The sequence below is a fragment of the Arachis ipaensis genome, chromosome B06 (assembly GCF_000816755.2).
Source record: "Arachis ipaensis cultivar K30076 chromosome B06, Araip1.1, whole genome shotgun sequence".
NCBI classification, from domain to species: domain Eukaryota; kingdom Viridiplantae; phylum Streptophyta; class Magnoliopsida; order Fabales; family Fabaceae; genus Arachis; species Arachis ipaensis.
Genome location: NC_029790.2, coordinates 101,793,390 through 101,808,269, shown reverse-complemented (window position 1 = coordinate 101,808,269; position 14,880 = coordinate 101,793,390). Strand labels below are relative to the sequence as shown.

Genomic DNA, 14,880 nt, shown 5'->3' with positions numbered 1-14,880 from the left:
CTTTTAATTAATGGCGTCTTCATTTTAATTCCTACCTTACGAAATAAATATTTTAAACTTTCTTTGGTGTCCTCAAAGTTCCACCAATCAATCAATCATTCATTCATTCCAAGGAGGGATCTCTATTTCCTTTTTCTCTCTTCTCTCACTCCTCTCTCTCTCTCTCGCTCTCTCTCTCTCTCCGTGCACCCTAAAGCCTAAAGCTTCTGCTTTGTGATTGTGAAGGTGAATTCCTCATCTGTGTCTTGCACTTCATGGTCTTGCTTTTGTGCGTTTCGCATTTTGTGTAGAACTTCTTCACCAAATTTGTTCCTTTTCATCAAATTTTGCGTTGATGATACCCTAGATTCCAATACCGTGCACTGTGAATGATGCTTTTCCTATATCACAAGGTCTTCTATTTTTCAACAATAAAAAAGTAAAAGTTGTGTTATTTCTTTAATGTTAGATTAGGGAAATTGAGATTCTGGGGTTTTTATTTCCCCCGTTAGGGTTTTGCCCCGCTGATCGGGGTCCCTTTTTGTTTCAAAGATAGTTTTTTTTTTTTATTGTTCGGGGGAAAAGTGATTGTCTATTGTTCAGTGTATATTTAGGGTCTTTAGTTTTGGCAGATGCGATTAATTTTGGAATGATATGCTCTATGTGAGTTGCTTGCTTTCTTAGTTCTGTCATTCTGTGTATATTAATAGATGAGCGTTTTTCTTTCTTGGGTTGCTTTTTCTGTTTAGCTTCTAGTTCTTAATCATGTTGGGTGCTCAAATTTTATAACTTTTATGTTCTTGATGTGTGGTAGTGTCTGCAAAGGGGAACTAACGGTAAAGGGTGTGGGGGGCTTAGAGAAACGCGTCAAATAAAGTTTGGTCTTTTGTGGTGCAAAATGTGTTTGGGTGGCATATGCCATTCCAGTTTTGAGTTAAGTTGGTTTTTCTCTTAAGAAATTGGTTTTGGTTATTTATTTGAGATTGTTGATTCACTTGAATCTTGAAGTGAGTGGTGTGTTTACATCCACAGATCTTTCTACTGCAGATTCAAGCATAGTTTCTCGATTGAGTTTGTGCAATCATAAGTTGTGAAAATGATCCAAGGCTCTGTGCTTACAACTTATAGTTACAGAACTTGTCTCATTAATATATGATTCTTTGCTGTACTTTATTTGGTTCTTGCTTAATATGATGTGCCAAGACTTTGTTATCTGTCCGTTGGGAACTTAAAATTAACTCATCTCAACTATCCCATTCTTAGCTTGGAAAAAGACAACTATGTTGGAGTTGATCAAAATCTTTATACTAATGGGTTCATCCTCCATTCTATTGGACAGTTATAGAAAAGAAGACATTTATTGTTATGACATCTTTTAGTGGTTTCTTTTATTTAAAGAATTTTGTTATCGGCTTTATGGTGGATTGGAAGTGAAAGAAAAGAAACTCTTAGGTTGGTGTAGCTAAGTAGCGCATTCAGATGTTAAATTGTTGTTTTATGCTGTATGCTGGTTTATGCAAAAAAATTGTAACTTTTACCTAACCAGAGTTTTTTTTTCTCGTTTTTTTCCCTCTCATTTCCAGGAGCTTATGCTTTGTTTTGATAGCATCCTCTACTGTGTGAGCAACAAATTTGAGAATTAATTGTTTGAGAAGGGTCATTACTACTCAGTGATAATAATAAAATACTGTCAGTTGTTCTGCACTGATGGTAAGTGTTTCTTTTACTTATGTGTCTACTTCCATGTCGATATTGCAAATGTATCATTTGCCAATGTATGTGAACAGATTTAGCATTGTTGTTTAACTATTTTTTTGGTGTTTAATATTCTTACATTGTTGCATGGTACTTTTTGTTGTAGGCAACTAACGAGAATCTTCCCCCAAATGTAATAAAGCAACTTGCCAAAGAGCTCAAAAATCTTGATGAATCCCCGCCAGAAGGGATTAAGGTTGTGGTAAATGATGATGATTTTTCAATCATTTATGCCGATATTGATGGTCCAGGCAAGTAACATTATGTACCTAGTGTCTAATTTTTGGTTGATCTTTGTGCAAAGAGCTCAAGCTAAATCAGACTCTTGCATTCTTGCAGCTGGAACTCCCTATGAGAATGGAGTTTTCCGCATGAAGTTGTTACTGTCCCATGATTTTCCGCATTCTCCACCTAAAGGTGTGTTTAGACCTTCTAGTTACATTGCAATGAGACTTGTGTTCTTATAACTGAACTTTGTTTCCATTTGTCTTAAGAAAAGTAATTTTTTCCTTGAACATCTTTAAGGAGTTAATTTGTGTTTAGAGTTATTATTAACAAAATATTTCACTGATTTACAAGTATGCATTGCTACATCAACAATTTTTTTTAGTTTAACTATCCATTATCTCAAAAGTCGTGCAACTGCAAACATTTTATTGAATGACATGTTTACATTGTAATTACTCTAGAGTCATGCTATACTTTGTTGCTTTACTTGCCATGAAATAATCACATACACTCTGGTGTCTATTTGTGTAACTGTTAAACTTGACTTGAATTTGATGTCATAGGTTACTTCATGACCAAGATTTTTCATCCAAATATTGCAACCAATGGAGAGATTTGTGTGAACACGCTTAAAAAAGATTGGAACCCGAGCCTTGGGTTACGCCATGTTCTTATTGTAAGTGTTAATGTGTTATGCCTGTCCTTCGTGATAAAAATCCATTTAACTATTTTGACATATCTGTTTATAGGTTGTTAAATCAGGATGGCTATTAAGATATTCTTATTTGTTAATGCTGATTCCTATAATGAATGATAGGTTGTTAGATGTCTATTGATTGAACCCTTTCCAGAATCAGCTCTAAATGAGCAGGCTGGCAAGCTGCTGCTTGAAAATTATGAGGAATATGCTAGACTTGCCAGGTAAGTTAAGCCTAGCCATTAGTGCTATTTACACTGGTTTATTTTGTTTTCTGGGCCTTCTGAAATTTAATGCGAAAGGCTTTACATTCTTCTGGAATACCAGACCCTTTATCTTTTGTAATTTGAGGGTAACTGGTGTCCGCAACCCATGTGAATTTGCTTTGGCAAAGACTCGGGCTTGGCTTTAAAATTGTTTGAAAAATATCAACCTGGAAAAAAATTCAAACATTTGTGGCACAACTTTCCATAAAAGAAAACGGAGGTTTGGTGGCAGAAACACCAATCTAAACATTCTATGAGCTTCATGACTTGGTTAAAGCCATGCTTATTTATGTCTATTTGACTCGTTTAGTTATTTCATACAAGATTTGTTTGACATAACATGTTAAAATGTCCCTCTTATGCATGTTCCACTTGTGGTTTTATATTTAGGCTTTACACTGGAATTCATGCAAAAGCAAAACCCAAATTTAAAAGTGGAGCTATTTCTGAATCGACAACCGCCCTAAATGTTGATCAAACAAACACCTCAGTGCCTAACGCTGAAATAAAAACCGCTCCATCAAGTGCAGCCCTGCCATTGCAGTCTTTATCCTCCTCAACCACCACGACAAGAGGAAACAGTCAAGAACAGGCAGCAGTTGTGGTGACTGAGACTACTGTCAATGGTTCTGCCGCCACCGGTAAGGCAGTTTCTTCTGCTTCAGCACCACTAAAGAGGGAAGGTGGAGTGGCAAAAGCTCAGGCAGACAAGAAGAAGATAGATGCCAGAAAGAAGAGTTTGAAAAGATTGTAATGTTGTTCAATAATTGAACTTTTCTTTGTGGCTTAGTTATTCTATTTGATAGTGAAAAGAAAAGGGTAAAATGGATTTGAGTTAATTTACATTGAAATTTTTAATGGATGGAAGTTGAACTGTTGTCTGTCTTGGATTATCCTGAACAGCACACACTTTCTCTATTTTCTTGTAGTTACGCCATTTTTTTAAAACCTTTTTCTTAATTCTTCACCATTTTTTCCAACTATTATGTCTATAATAAAGCCTATTGAATATGAACATATAAGCTGAATCTGAATTTTAAAATGAGTACTAGATGCATTCCTTTTAGATTTGCTCATGTAAGAGATATTTAACTTAGTGGTGTAGATTGAATAGAAATTATTGATTTGTTGGGTGTTAAGATAATATATATCATTGGACTATTTTGGTGCTTTGTGCAGAGTTTTCTTCGGTGTTTGATAGAATTTATTGTCTTGCAAGATTAGCGTGGTCTCCACGCTTGTCACCGTTCATTTAGCTCTCCAACCTGCAAATACGAGGAATGAATTTTCTCATTTTTTTAATCAAGGATATTAAAGTATAATATTGAACTATTTAATAATGTTTTCTCATATTCTTTTTAATTTTATTTATAAAATATACGGTGAAGGATCGTATTTTATCCCTTTAAACGAGAAAAAAAGACTGATAGATCCAATTCTGCAAACGGAACATGAACCAACATCAAGTTAGATGATTGAATTAAATTGATACCTTTGAAGCTTTATTATAGTATCAGGCTATTAGCTCCCCTTTTGGGAGGATATTATTCTTAGAGTTTGTTTTTTCTTTTTGTCGGTTAGACTAAAGTTTTCATTGCACCGCCACAATAAAATGTTTATATATAATTATTGACTCACTCGAGTAAGGCAAGCATCTATCTTCCTTAATGGTTAACATGCAGGACGACAATAAAAATTCTTGCTGTTTAACAGGAACCGGCGAGATTATCAACTTTGGTCGATTATTTTTAAATGAAACATAAAACCAAAAGAAGAATTTCTAAGACCCAAATTTGGATGATCCATTCTCCATCAACTAGCCATGATTCATGCAATGCTACTGAATCATGGCTATGGGATACCTGATTCTCTGTATTTGGTGACAACAATATCCTCAATCCCAAACATAAATGGAACATATTCATAGTCATGTGAGATTTGACCTTGATCAGCATTAAAGATTGCATTCACAAAGGAGCATAGTTCCATAGAGACACCAAAACTGAGGAGTGGTCTAAAGCGACTTGAAAATAAACATTAAAACGTGGGATACAGTCACAAAACAAACTACAAATACATCAATTCCATCACAACCATTAGCAGCACATTTACCACAAAAATGTCATAAATTGCTGAACTCAGAACCAACCAAATAAAAATGAAGAAACAAGACATTGAGCTAGGAGCCTAGGATTTGGTGTACTGTTATACAAGTCAACCTTGTCCTAAATCTTTCTTTTTGCCTTTTCTTTTTTTCTTTTTAAATAACCATATTTCATTCAGTTTGTGGTGGAAGAGTTTGTGATTACTTAGCCATCATCACCTTAACAAACTCTTCATAGTTTATTTGGCCGTCACCATCAACATCAGCCTCGCGGATCATCTCATCGACTTCTTCATCAGTGAGCTTCTCACCAAGGTTGGTCATCACGTGGCGGAGCTCAGCAGCAGAAATGAACCCGTTTTGATCCTTGTCAAAGACGCGGAATGCCTCCTTCAGCTCCTCCTCAGAATCAGTGTCCTTCATCTTCCTGGCCATAAGGTTTAGAAACTCGGGGAAGTCAATGGTGCCGTTGCCATCGGCATCTACTTCATTGATCATGTCTTGGAGCTCTGCCTCGGTTGGGTTCTGTCCTAGTGACCGCATAACAGTTCCAAGCTCCTTGGTCGTGATGCAACCTGTAACACCATGTTCAAATCAAACAAGAATGTCCCAGTCATGCTAACAATCTACAGTTGAAAACACAACTTATAGCATATTTGGTTGTCTGTTTAAAATTCTCGGAACCATGATTCGAATAAAAGCATCAATTCCAGATGAAAATCTGAACATGGGCCAACTTGTCCATCCAATGAACATGCTTTGGGTCAGCAATTTTTTCATTCTACATATTGCCATATTACCATATAGTTCAAGATTTGGTACACTTTCTTTCATATTGTAGCACTCCAAATCAAAATTCAGCACATGATCACTAAGTAATTCACCATTAGAGGTAGGGCTTTTACCCAATAACTTATGTTTGAGAAAGAAAGTCCATATTACTTTATAACATGATACCGGGAGCTATTATGACAAAGAGATCTTGAATTTGATCCTTGCTGCTTCCATTCTTTCAAAAAATAATTAAATCTTATCACAAGGAACAATATAAATAACCTATGTATTGTCCATGATTTCGTTCAAACTACCCGAAAAATTGCTCATCCCTAACTCGCTCACAGTGGCTTATATTATCAAATTATTTAGTTCTAAGAATAGCTTTTCATACTCGAATTTCCCAAACAGATGCCCTAGAATGTAATTTCCAGGTGGGTTGGGCTGAGACATCAACAAATCGCATACTCCAAACATGAATCATAACTTGAAATTCTCTTTCAATTGCTATCATACTATGTTCTAATTATAAATAAATCTTTATAAATTGATCAATACACTAACAAACGTAAAATTAGGAAAGGCACATCCACAGAAAAGAAAATCAAAGTTGAAGAAGAGATCTAAGGAATAAATTAACGATAGATCTAAGAATAAGAGAGAAGGGGAAGAGAGAAGGAACCATCGCCGTCCTTATCGAACAAGCTGAAGGCTTCCTTGAATTCAGAGATCTGTTCATCGGTGAGTTGATCTGCCATTGTGAGTTTCTCTCGTTTCTTTTTTCTTTCTTTTCTTTGGAGTTGATGATTTTTTTTTCTGTGTTTGTTTTCTTTCTTTGTTGTTTGTCCGAATCCTCCCTTCTTAATATGTCGATGCCATTAATCAACACTGATTCCACTCTTAATCTTTACCATAAATAAATAAATTTGACTTGTTTGTTTATTTGACCATTCAAACGTCGTCTGGATTTCTCACAAAATAATACTTGTAGTAAATCAAATCTTTAACCTATGAATTCACCATATGTTCCCTTCTTAAGTTAAATATTTCAGCCTCAAACAATTTTTAATTGTCTAGTGTAACTCTATTTACGTACACCTTTCAGAAGGAAAAAAAAAAAAAATTAATCCTTAAATTTGGCACGCATTTTATCATTATTAGAAAATAAAATTACATTACAATATTATTCGCATAAATAATCCTTAAATGAATTATTTATACATATTTCGTTAGACAACAATATCAAAATTAAGTTAAACTACTAAAAATGCATTTAAATTATTTTAGAGCCAACAAAATATTTTTAAATTTTATTATTGACAAAATATATTTAAATTATCAAAAAACATAATAAAAATACACACCCGTAATAAATCAAGACGTTCTACATCAACGTAAAAAACTGTTATGGTAAATAAAATTTTTTATGTGACAAGTGAGACTTTTGCATTATCAAGTGAGTCATGCTGTATCTTTAAGTTAATAGAATAGATTTTTTTATAGAAGAATATTTTTGATACATTCTTTGATTATTTGAAGATATTTATCAATAACAAAATTTTAAAATATTTTTTTCCGTACTAAAAAAATTCGAATACATTTTTAGTAGTTTACCTCAAAATTATCACCAACTTTAGAACAAATTAAAGAATGTGATAAAATTAAAATAATCTCAAATCAATTATATCATGTGGAATAATATATAGTTTCAAAGGGGTGCGAATTGCACCAGGAAAAAAAAATATGTAACCATTCTTCTTTTAAAAAAGGAAAAATGAATACACCTCTAATTATTCTTGAAGAAGTAAATTTAATCAAATATTTTTCACATAATCGTACATACTTATAAAATATATTAAAACTAAATCAATTTCCTAATAATTTATTTAGATAAATTGTAAATTCTAAATAATAAAAGATATTTTATAGATTTTGAAAAATTAGGTAATAACACCACGCATGAATAACGTCTATCACGGTCTCTATTACATCACCATCTTCTTCCCAGCATTGAGCGCTTGTTGGCACTAATCTACTGCGCCGACGATCTCAACACCATAACCACTGCGTCGTTGCCTCCTCGGTGCTCCGCCGTTCGTGCTACCATTAGCGTTGTCGTTCGTGAGCGTGGTGCGAGTGTTGTTCATTGTCCGATCACGTCGCCGTTCCGCCGCAAAGGCCATCATGCCGAGCTGTTGTACACAAAGAAGCTGCCGTCACAGTGCAAGGTTTCCGGTAGAGAGTATTGTCCATGGAACATTCAATTTCGGAAGGAGGATTGAATAGCATATTGTTTGATGTGGGTGATAATAATTCAACGGAAGGTAATGAACATTTGAGTGTGAGTGATGTTGCTATTCAACAGGGGCCAATGTACGTTGGGGGAGAGGGTGGCTGTTTTGGGTTTATTTTTTTTTTATTTTTTTTGTATTCAAGTGGATTATATGACAATATGTTATGTGAATGTTTCTTATGTATGCTAACTGGATGTTTTTTTTTCAATTATTTGGATGTTTCTGATATGGTATTGTTGTTAACTGAGAGATTAATGAAGAAGTTTTTCTTTTCTTGAATATATTACCTATTTTGTTCATTACGCAGTTGGATTTTTTCTTTGTTCTTGTTAATTAATAACTTTTTTTCTATTAAAGTGAGTTAAACTCTTTTCAACTAATGTATTTTTTTGTTTTAATTTAGTTAACGTATGTTTATATTCTGGTATAAGTGGATATCTCTTGGTATAAATCTTTGAATAACTATTTTCTCAACTTCCATATGTGTTTGTACTGTTTTTTATTTTTTTTTACGAAGTAGATTGTTATATATTAATAATCGTAAGTTGATAAAGGTTTTTTTGGGTGTGCTTGATTGAAGGTCAACGAAGTTACGGATGTGATTTTGCTGAAAAATGATGAGTTGGAATTGAGTCATGAGGCTTGAATTCTACTTTGTTGTTGTTAATACTAGATAATGAGTGATTTTAGGCTAGTTTTAATTGGTAGTGCCATTAAATCTTTGGTTTTGTCAATTAGTTTACAGTTGATGAATCATAGTGGGATCAGTAAAGACGAAATCCTAAGCATAGAAATGTGTTTTGATTCGTTGCCTCTGACACATAAGTTTTATGCAAATTATGCAAAGAAAATTGGGTTCATAACTAAAGTCAGGAACACAAATTTTGAGAAGACGAGGAAGGATTTCAAGATACCCATTAATCAATCACTTCATTGCAATCGAGAAGGTTATCAGGAGTCTCGGGTGAAAGCAGCATCTTGGATAAATAGAATAATAGCCACGAGATGCAGAGTAAGGATATATGTCATGGTGGATAGGGAGAAGGAAAGTTGGATGGTGTCGAGATTAGAATTGAGGCATTCCCACCATTGTTCTGCTAAGAAATTGGTCCACTATTATAAGTACAGGGAGTTGACCATGTATGCTAAGTGTGTGATTTCGGATAACGACGTGACTGTCATAAGACCCAACAAGACATACCTTGCACTGGCTAATGAGGCTGGTGGGTCTTCGAACTTGAGTATTTTAGAAAAGGATGCCAGGAATTACATCACAAGCAACTGTGTTGTGCCAACGAGAATGAGGATTTTAGGAGATGCTGAATTATTTCGTGCGAATAAAAGAGATCAACCTAAACTTCTTTATGCGATAGATGTTGATGATGCTAACAAGTTCAGGAGCGCACTCTGGGTAGATCCAAGGTGCAAGGCTTCGTATGAATATTATGGAGATGTGGTGTCATTTGAAAGGTGTATGTACTTATGGGTCAATTATGAAAGATACTATGTTTTGAATGTTTTGCATTCGTAATTGTGGCTGGTGTTTTTGCAGGTATGGACTACCGTTTGCATCCTTTGTTGGTGTCAACCACCATGGAAAGTCTACTCTTCTTGGTTAACGCCGAGATCCCTAGTTTTGAGTAAGTATTCACACAATGGGTGAGATGCGTGGAAACTGCACCACGGGGATTATCACGGACCAGTGCAAGGTCATGTTTGGTGCTAATAGGAAGGTCCTAGCAAATACTCGCCACCGATGGTACATCAGGCATATCCTGAAGAAGACACCTATAAAGCTCGGTGGTTACGCTCGATACAGAGAATTGAATTCTAAGATGAGCGACATTGTGTGGAATTCTCCTTCTGTGGACTCATTTGATGTTGATTGGGATGAATTCATCAAAGATTTCGACTTAGGTCACAACAGATGGTTATCAGGTTCGTCATCGTTAACTTACTTCATGTTTATTTGTTGCTTATAGTTTATTGAGTTCTTGCATGTTTCTTTATTTAGTTATGGGATATTTTATGTTATATCTTGGTTGTTGTTTTATATTAGGAGTGTAGTCGCTACTTTCTTTTTATCTTATTAATGAATGTTTCTTTTAAGAAGAAATGAATGTTTTTTCCATTCGTAAACTGGATATTTTTCTATTTTTGTTTCTCATATCTTTTTTATTCTAGGATATACGAATGTGGTTATCTGATTGTGTCTAAGTGTAAATCTTTTCTGAGTTGTTTTAGTGTAGACCTTTATGACAATTGACGAATGTGGGTTCCAATATTTTTTTAGGGGTGAATTTTAGGCTGGTATGAGGAGTTTCAAAGGAGTAAAAGTATGCACATATTTTCGGGGGATTTCTACATTGCAAGAGTAGTTTGGTTCATTTTGTCCATGAATACGACAATGTACTTGGGAACAAGGAGCAGAAGGAGCTGGAAGATGATGCTGCGGATTCAAAAGGAGTCATCACAGATGTATCGAGCACTGCAATCGAGAGACAATTTCAGCAGAAATACACCAGTAATATGTTCAGGGATATTCAACTGGAGTTAAGGAAAAAATCTGATTGCGTTATTCGGTCAAATGAACACCAAGGTGATTCTATTTCTGTGAAAGCAGACGAGTAGAAGATAGTTTAGGAGAAGACCATGTGCGTACATACAGAGTTGATTGTGACCCTTTAACTCACGAGGTTTGGGGCGAGTGCAACATGTTTGAATCCACTCGTATATTGTGTTGCCACACCCTTGCTATGTTGTCATACTACATAGTTGATAAAGTACCAAGCTGATATGTTCTTTCTCGATGGAGTAATAATGTACTATACAAGCACACCTACATTAAGAGTAGTCATGATGTGGATCATTCTGATGAAAGCCACATCTTGTTCAGGGGTCTGTGTTTAGAGTTCTATAATGTTGCTCAAGAATTCGTTACTTGTGATGAGGAAGCAGCGAAATTCTGATCGGCTTTTTGGGATGCAAAGTCCAAGATCGCGCTATCATGCATTCCAAAACTGTTGCTACGACTCAGAATAGCATGCCCACACAGAGCGCAGGAGGTGTTGGTGTGACATGTAGGGCCCTTCAAGAGTTGCAACTAAAGGTCGGCCGAAGAATAAGAGGCTTGGAGCAGAGTTGGACAAGTCAATTAAGAAATCTATGAGAAAAAAAGAGAAATTCGTATCTAGTATGTTCTAGACCGAGGTATATTTGATCATTTGTTGAGATAGTGTTGTTGATTTCATATGTATTATTTTTTGTTTTTGTGCATTTTTTTCATGATGTTGTTGACCTTCAGAGAGATAATGATTACGATGCATTTGGAAAAAAAGGATACGATGATGCTACTAGTTAGAATGTATCAAATAGTGGCAGATTTGTGTCCCTGTTAAACCTTTTTGGGCATAGCTAGTGTTTCTATGGTTGGGTTGTACATGTATTTTGTGTGGGTGATTTCCCTTCTTTAGTTGGATAGCGTGGTTTTTTGACTAACATGCGTGCAATGTTACTTGTGTTGTTGGTTTGCTGTTCACTTACGTGGGATAGCTAATTGCTATGTCACTTACATGGTTTTTTGTTAATGAAACATCCATTTAGTAAGATACATAAAGAACCTTCCATTTAGTAAGAAAACAAAACATGCTGCTGTTTAACAGAACGTAAATTCACTTATATTTTGGCAAAAACAATATGGTACATACACTAAGAAACCTGCTAAGGAATGTGTAAAAAAAGAAAAGCCATTCACTTCTTAAAGAAATAAAGACATCCACAACTGCTTAACACAGGAAAACTCGAATATAAAGAAACATCCATTCAGTATACAAAAGAAACATGTTGATGCCTAACAGAAGCTACATCCAGCAGATATTCACAAAAATATTCAACTACCTGCACAAAAACATGTTGTGTATGACTTAAAAAAGAAAAGACATTAAAAACCTTAAAGAATTATAAACACCCACAAATCTAACACAAGAAAACTCTCGAAACAGTATCAAAAGTGTCTCAAACAGTGATAGCATCACATGTATACATTATCATGAATTTTGTAGGCATCTTTCTTCTTCTGTTGTCTTCCCCCTTACTTGGATTTTTTGTAGGTAACCTCGCCCAATACAGTATGGTCTTCGTGCTCGGCGCTGCGAAGGGGGTTGTCATCTCCTTACGTTTGTTTCTCGGCTGGTTGTGGCATACAGGATGATCGTCCACCGCCTCAGAGCTTGCTCAATGAGTGAAATCTTAAGACCCATAACTATTTCGAGCATTATTTTCTTTCAGAATTCCTTCAGGATGTCCTGAATGGCAGAATCGGTTGTTAGCGAGAGTTTTAGAAGCGAAAAAGCAATTAGTTTGAAAGATGTAAACATTAATTGTAATAGGATTTTTAAATTGACTTGGTCCCAACACAGTAGATCTTTGGCTTCACTCCAGCACTCCATCAGTTTTATGATGTAGACCTTACAATCACAACTACATGTATAGAAAGATTATGTTTTATCACGAGACTAAGTAGGGATATCAAGTGAATTACAAATAAGTTTATTGATAAGTTTTGATGCAACTCACCGGTTTGGTTATTTGGGGATGCTAGCATATGCACAAGGCAGGCCATTCTCCGTCGACTTGTACAAATAAGTTTATTGACACTTTACCAACATCTTTAATAAGTTTCGCCTGAAAAGCAGGTATATTTGGATCGCTATTGTATGTTACAAGTTTAATGATTGATGTATGGTATGTGGGTCATATATTCTTACCGTATACAGCCATCAATGACCATAACGATAGACGTTCTAGTGCCAATAACCTCTTTCATGCGACCTTAAAGGCATACAGCCACCAATGACCATAACGATAGACGTGGAAAAACCACTGTGATGAAAAACACACATATCAAAATATACAAAATATGATAGCTCGCACAACAAAATAAGGACATTGCCTCACATGATCGTGAGAAACTGAACAGATCAGATAGAACTAGTAACTTGCAAGGGTCAGTTTAATTCATGTAATCAAACATCTAAAATAAGAGAAAAGAAACATACAGTTTTTAGTCAACTAGCAGATTGACTTATCCATTGTCTCTTTGAAGTCTCTACCTTGTCAAAATATCTGGTATCGGTATTGAAATGAGGACCCAAACCCACATAACTAAGAGTTGGTCCCTCCCAAAAAGAATCTAAATTCCTCTTGTGTATAATTGTTTCCTATTAAAACAACACTGTTGGGTATGCTCGCACAAATTTTAAACACTAAAAGTCCACTATAGTATGCATATCAAAATCCCTGAAGAAACGTAGTAGAAGTCACGCTTGAATTGTGCTGATGCCGAGTCGTTAAATGTGTAACACATCCATTGAACGATCAGCATGGTGAATGTTCATTTTATCATTATGCTACCTTTTTAAGAAACAATATATATTAAAAATGCACAATTTAGTCTGTTTTACTTACTTTGTTATTCACCCAACAATGGGCTTGCAGCATGCATAAGTCCTTGATAAACCACTATTTTATGGTTTATCTTGTGCTCAATTGAGTGGTTTTATCAAGTCTTTGCACACTTATTCATACAATTTGCATGATTTTACAATTTCTTTCCAATTTTGTTATATGATTCAAAACTTGCTTTCTGAGCCTTTAATTGTATATTTTTAACTCCCCTTTATACCATTCGATGCCATAATCTGTGCGTTAAGTGTTTTCAGGCTTTATAGGGTAGGAATGGCTTAGAGGATGGAGAGGAAGCTTGCAAAAAATGGAAGGAGCACAAGAAACAAATGAGATAACCAGCGAGAAGTGACGCGCACGCATGGCTCACGCGTGCGTGTGAATTGGAGTTCGACAATGATGCGTGCGCGTGCCTGACGCGTACGCAAAAATGACCAGCGACACGTACGCGTGACTGACGCGTACGCGTGACATGTGTTACCTGTAGAAATCGCAGAAAACACTGGGGGCGATTTTGGGCCAAGTTTGGACCCAGTTTTTGGCCCAGAAACATAGACTAGAGCCAGGGGACAAGCAGAGACTCAACACACATTCTCATTCGCATAGTTTTTAGTTTTAGATTGGAATCTTAGAGAGAAATCACTCTTCCTCTAGGTTTTTCTTCACATTCATAGTTCTAGTTTTTATGATTTTGATGCTTTTGCTTTGGATATTGAGAAGAGTCACTACCTCCGTTGAAGTTGTGATGGGCGGATATTTTATACGCTTTTTGGGGTTAATTTCATATAGTTTTTAGTATATTCTAGTTAGTTTTTAGTCTATTTCCATTAGTTTTTAGGAAAAATTCATATTTCTGGACTTTACTATGAGTTGTGTATTTTTCTGTAATTTCACGTATTTTTCTGGCTGAAATTGAGGGAGCTGAGCAAAAATCTGATTCAGGCTGAAAAAGGACTGCTGATGCTGTTGGATTCTGACCTCCCTGCACTCAAAGTGGATTTTCTGGAGCTACAGAACTCAAAATGGCGCGCTTCCAATTGCGTTAGAAAGTAGACATCCAGGGCTTTCCAGCAATATATAATAGTTTATACTTTGCTCAAGGATAGATGACGTAAATTGGCGTTCAACACCAGTTCTCTGCCCAATTCCGGCGTCCAGCGCCAGAAAAGGATTAAAAGTTGGAGTTCAACGCCAGAAATAGATCCAAACCTGGCGTTGAACGCCCAAATTGAATGACTGTGATGAGCTTCAAACTCGCGAGTGCTGGGCGTAGTGATAGACGCAAAAGGAGGGTGAATCCTATTCCAGCATGATCGGGAA

General features: G+C 35.7%; 3 protein-coding genes across 5 annotated transcripts; 2 read left to right on the top strand and 1 right to left on the bottom strand.

The window, feature by feature from the left end:
- LOC107604724 (ubiquitin-conjugating enzyme E2 22) lies at positions 52-3,881 on the top strand. Of its 3 annotated transcripts, none has more exons than XM_016306378.2 (7): positions 52-225; positions 1,563-1,689; positions 1,841-1,985; positions 2,074-2,151; positions 2,526-2,638; positions 2,780-2,883; positions 3,316-3,881. In XM_016306378.2, exons 2-7 carry the CDS (start codon positions 1,687-1,689, stop codon positions 3,677-3,679), a joined length of 807 nt encoding a protein of 268 aa, XP_016161864.1. In that variant the 5' UTR covers positions 52-225; positions 1,563-1,686; the 3' UTR covers positions 3,680-3,881. The 3 variants fall into 3 exon arrangements, with proteins under 3 accessions (XP_016161864.1, XP_016161865.1, XP_016161866.1); XM_016306379.2 differs by lacking the exon at positions 52-225 and adding an exon at positions 241-392; XM_016306380.2 differs by lacking the exon at positions 52-225 and adding an exon at positions 1,319-1,431.
- On the bottom strand, positions 4,852-6,857 carry LOC107604726 (calmodulin). The gene is made up of 2 exons (XM_016306381.2): positions 6,486-6,857; positions 4,852-5,604 (listed from the first exon to the last, which is right to left on the bottom strand). Exons 1-2 carry the CDS (start codon positions 6,559-6,561, stop codon positions 5,231-5,233), a joined length of 450 nt encoding a protein of 149 aa, XP_016161867.1. The 5' UTR covers positions 6,562-6,857; the 3' UTR covers positions 4,852-5,230.
- On the top strand, positions 8,055-9,716 carry LOC107647144 (protein FAR1-RELATED SEQUENCE 5-like). The gene is made up of 3 exons (XM_016351262.1): positions 8,055-8,176; positions 8,788-9,567; positions 9,650-9,716. Exons 1-3 carry the CDS (start codon positions 8,055-8,057, stop codon positions 9,714-9,716), a joined length of 969 nt encoding a protein of 322 aa, XP_016206748.1.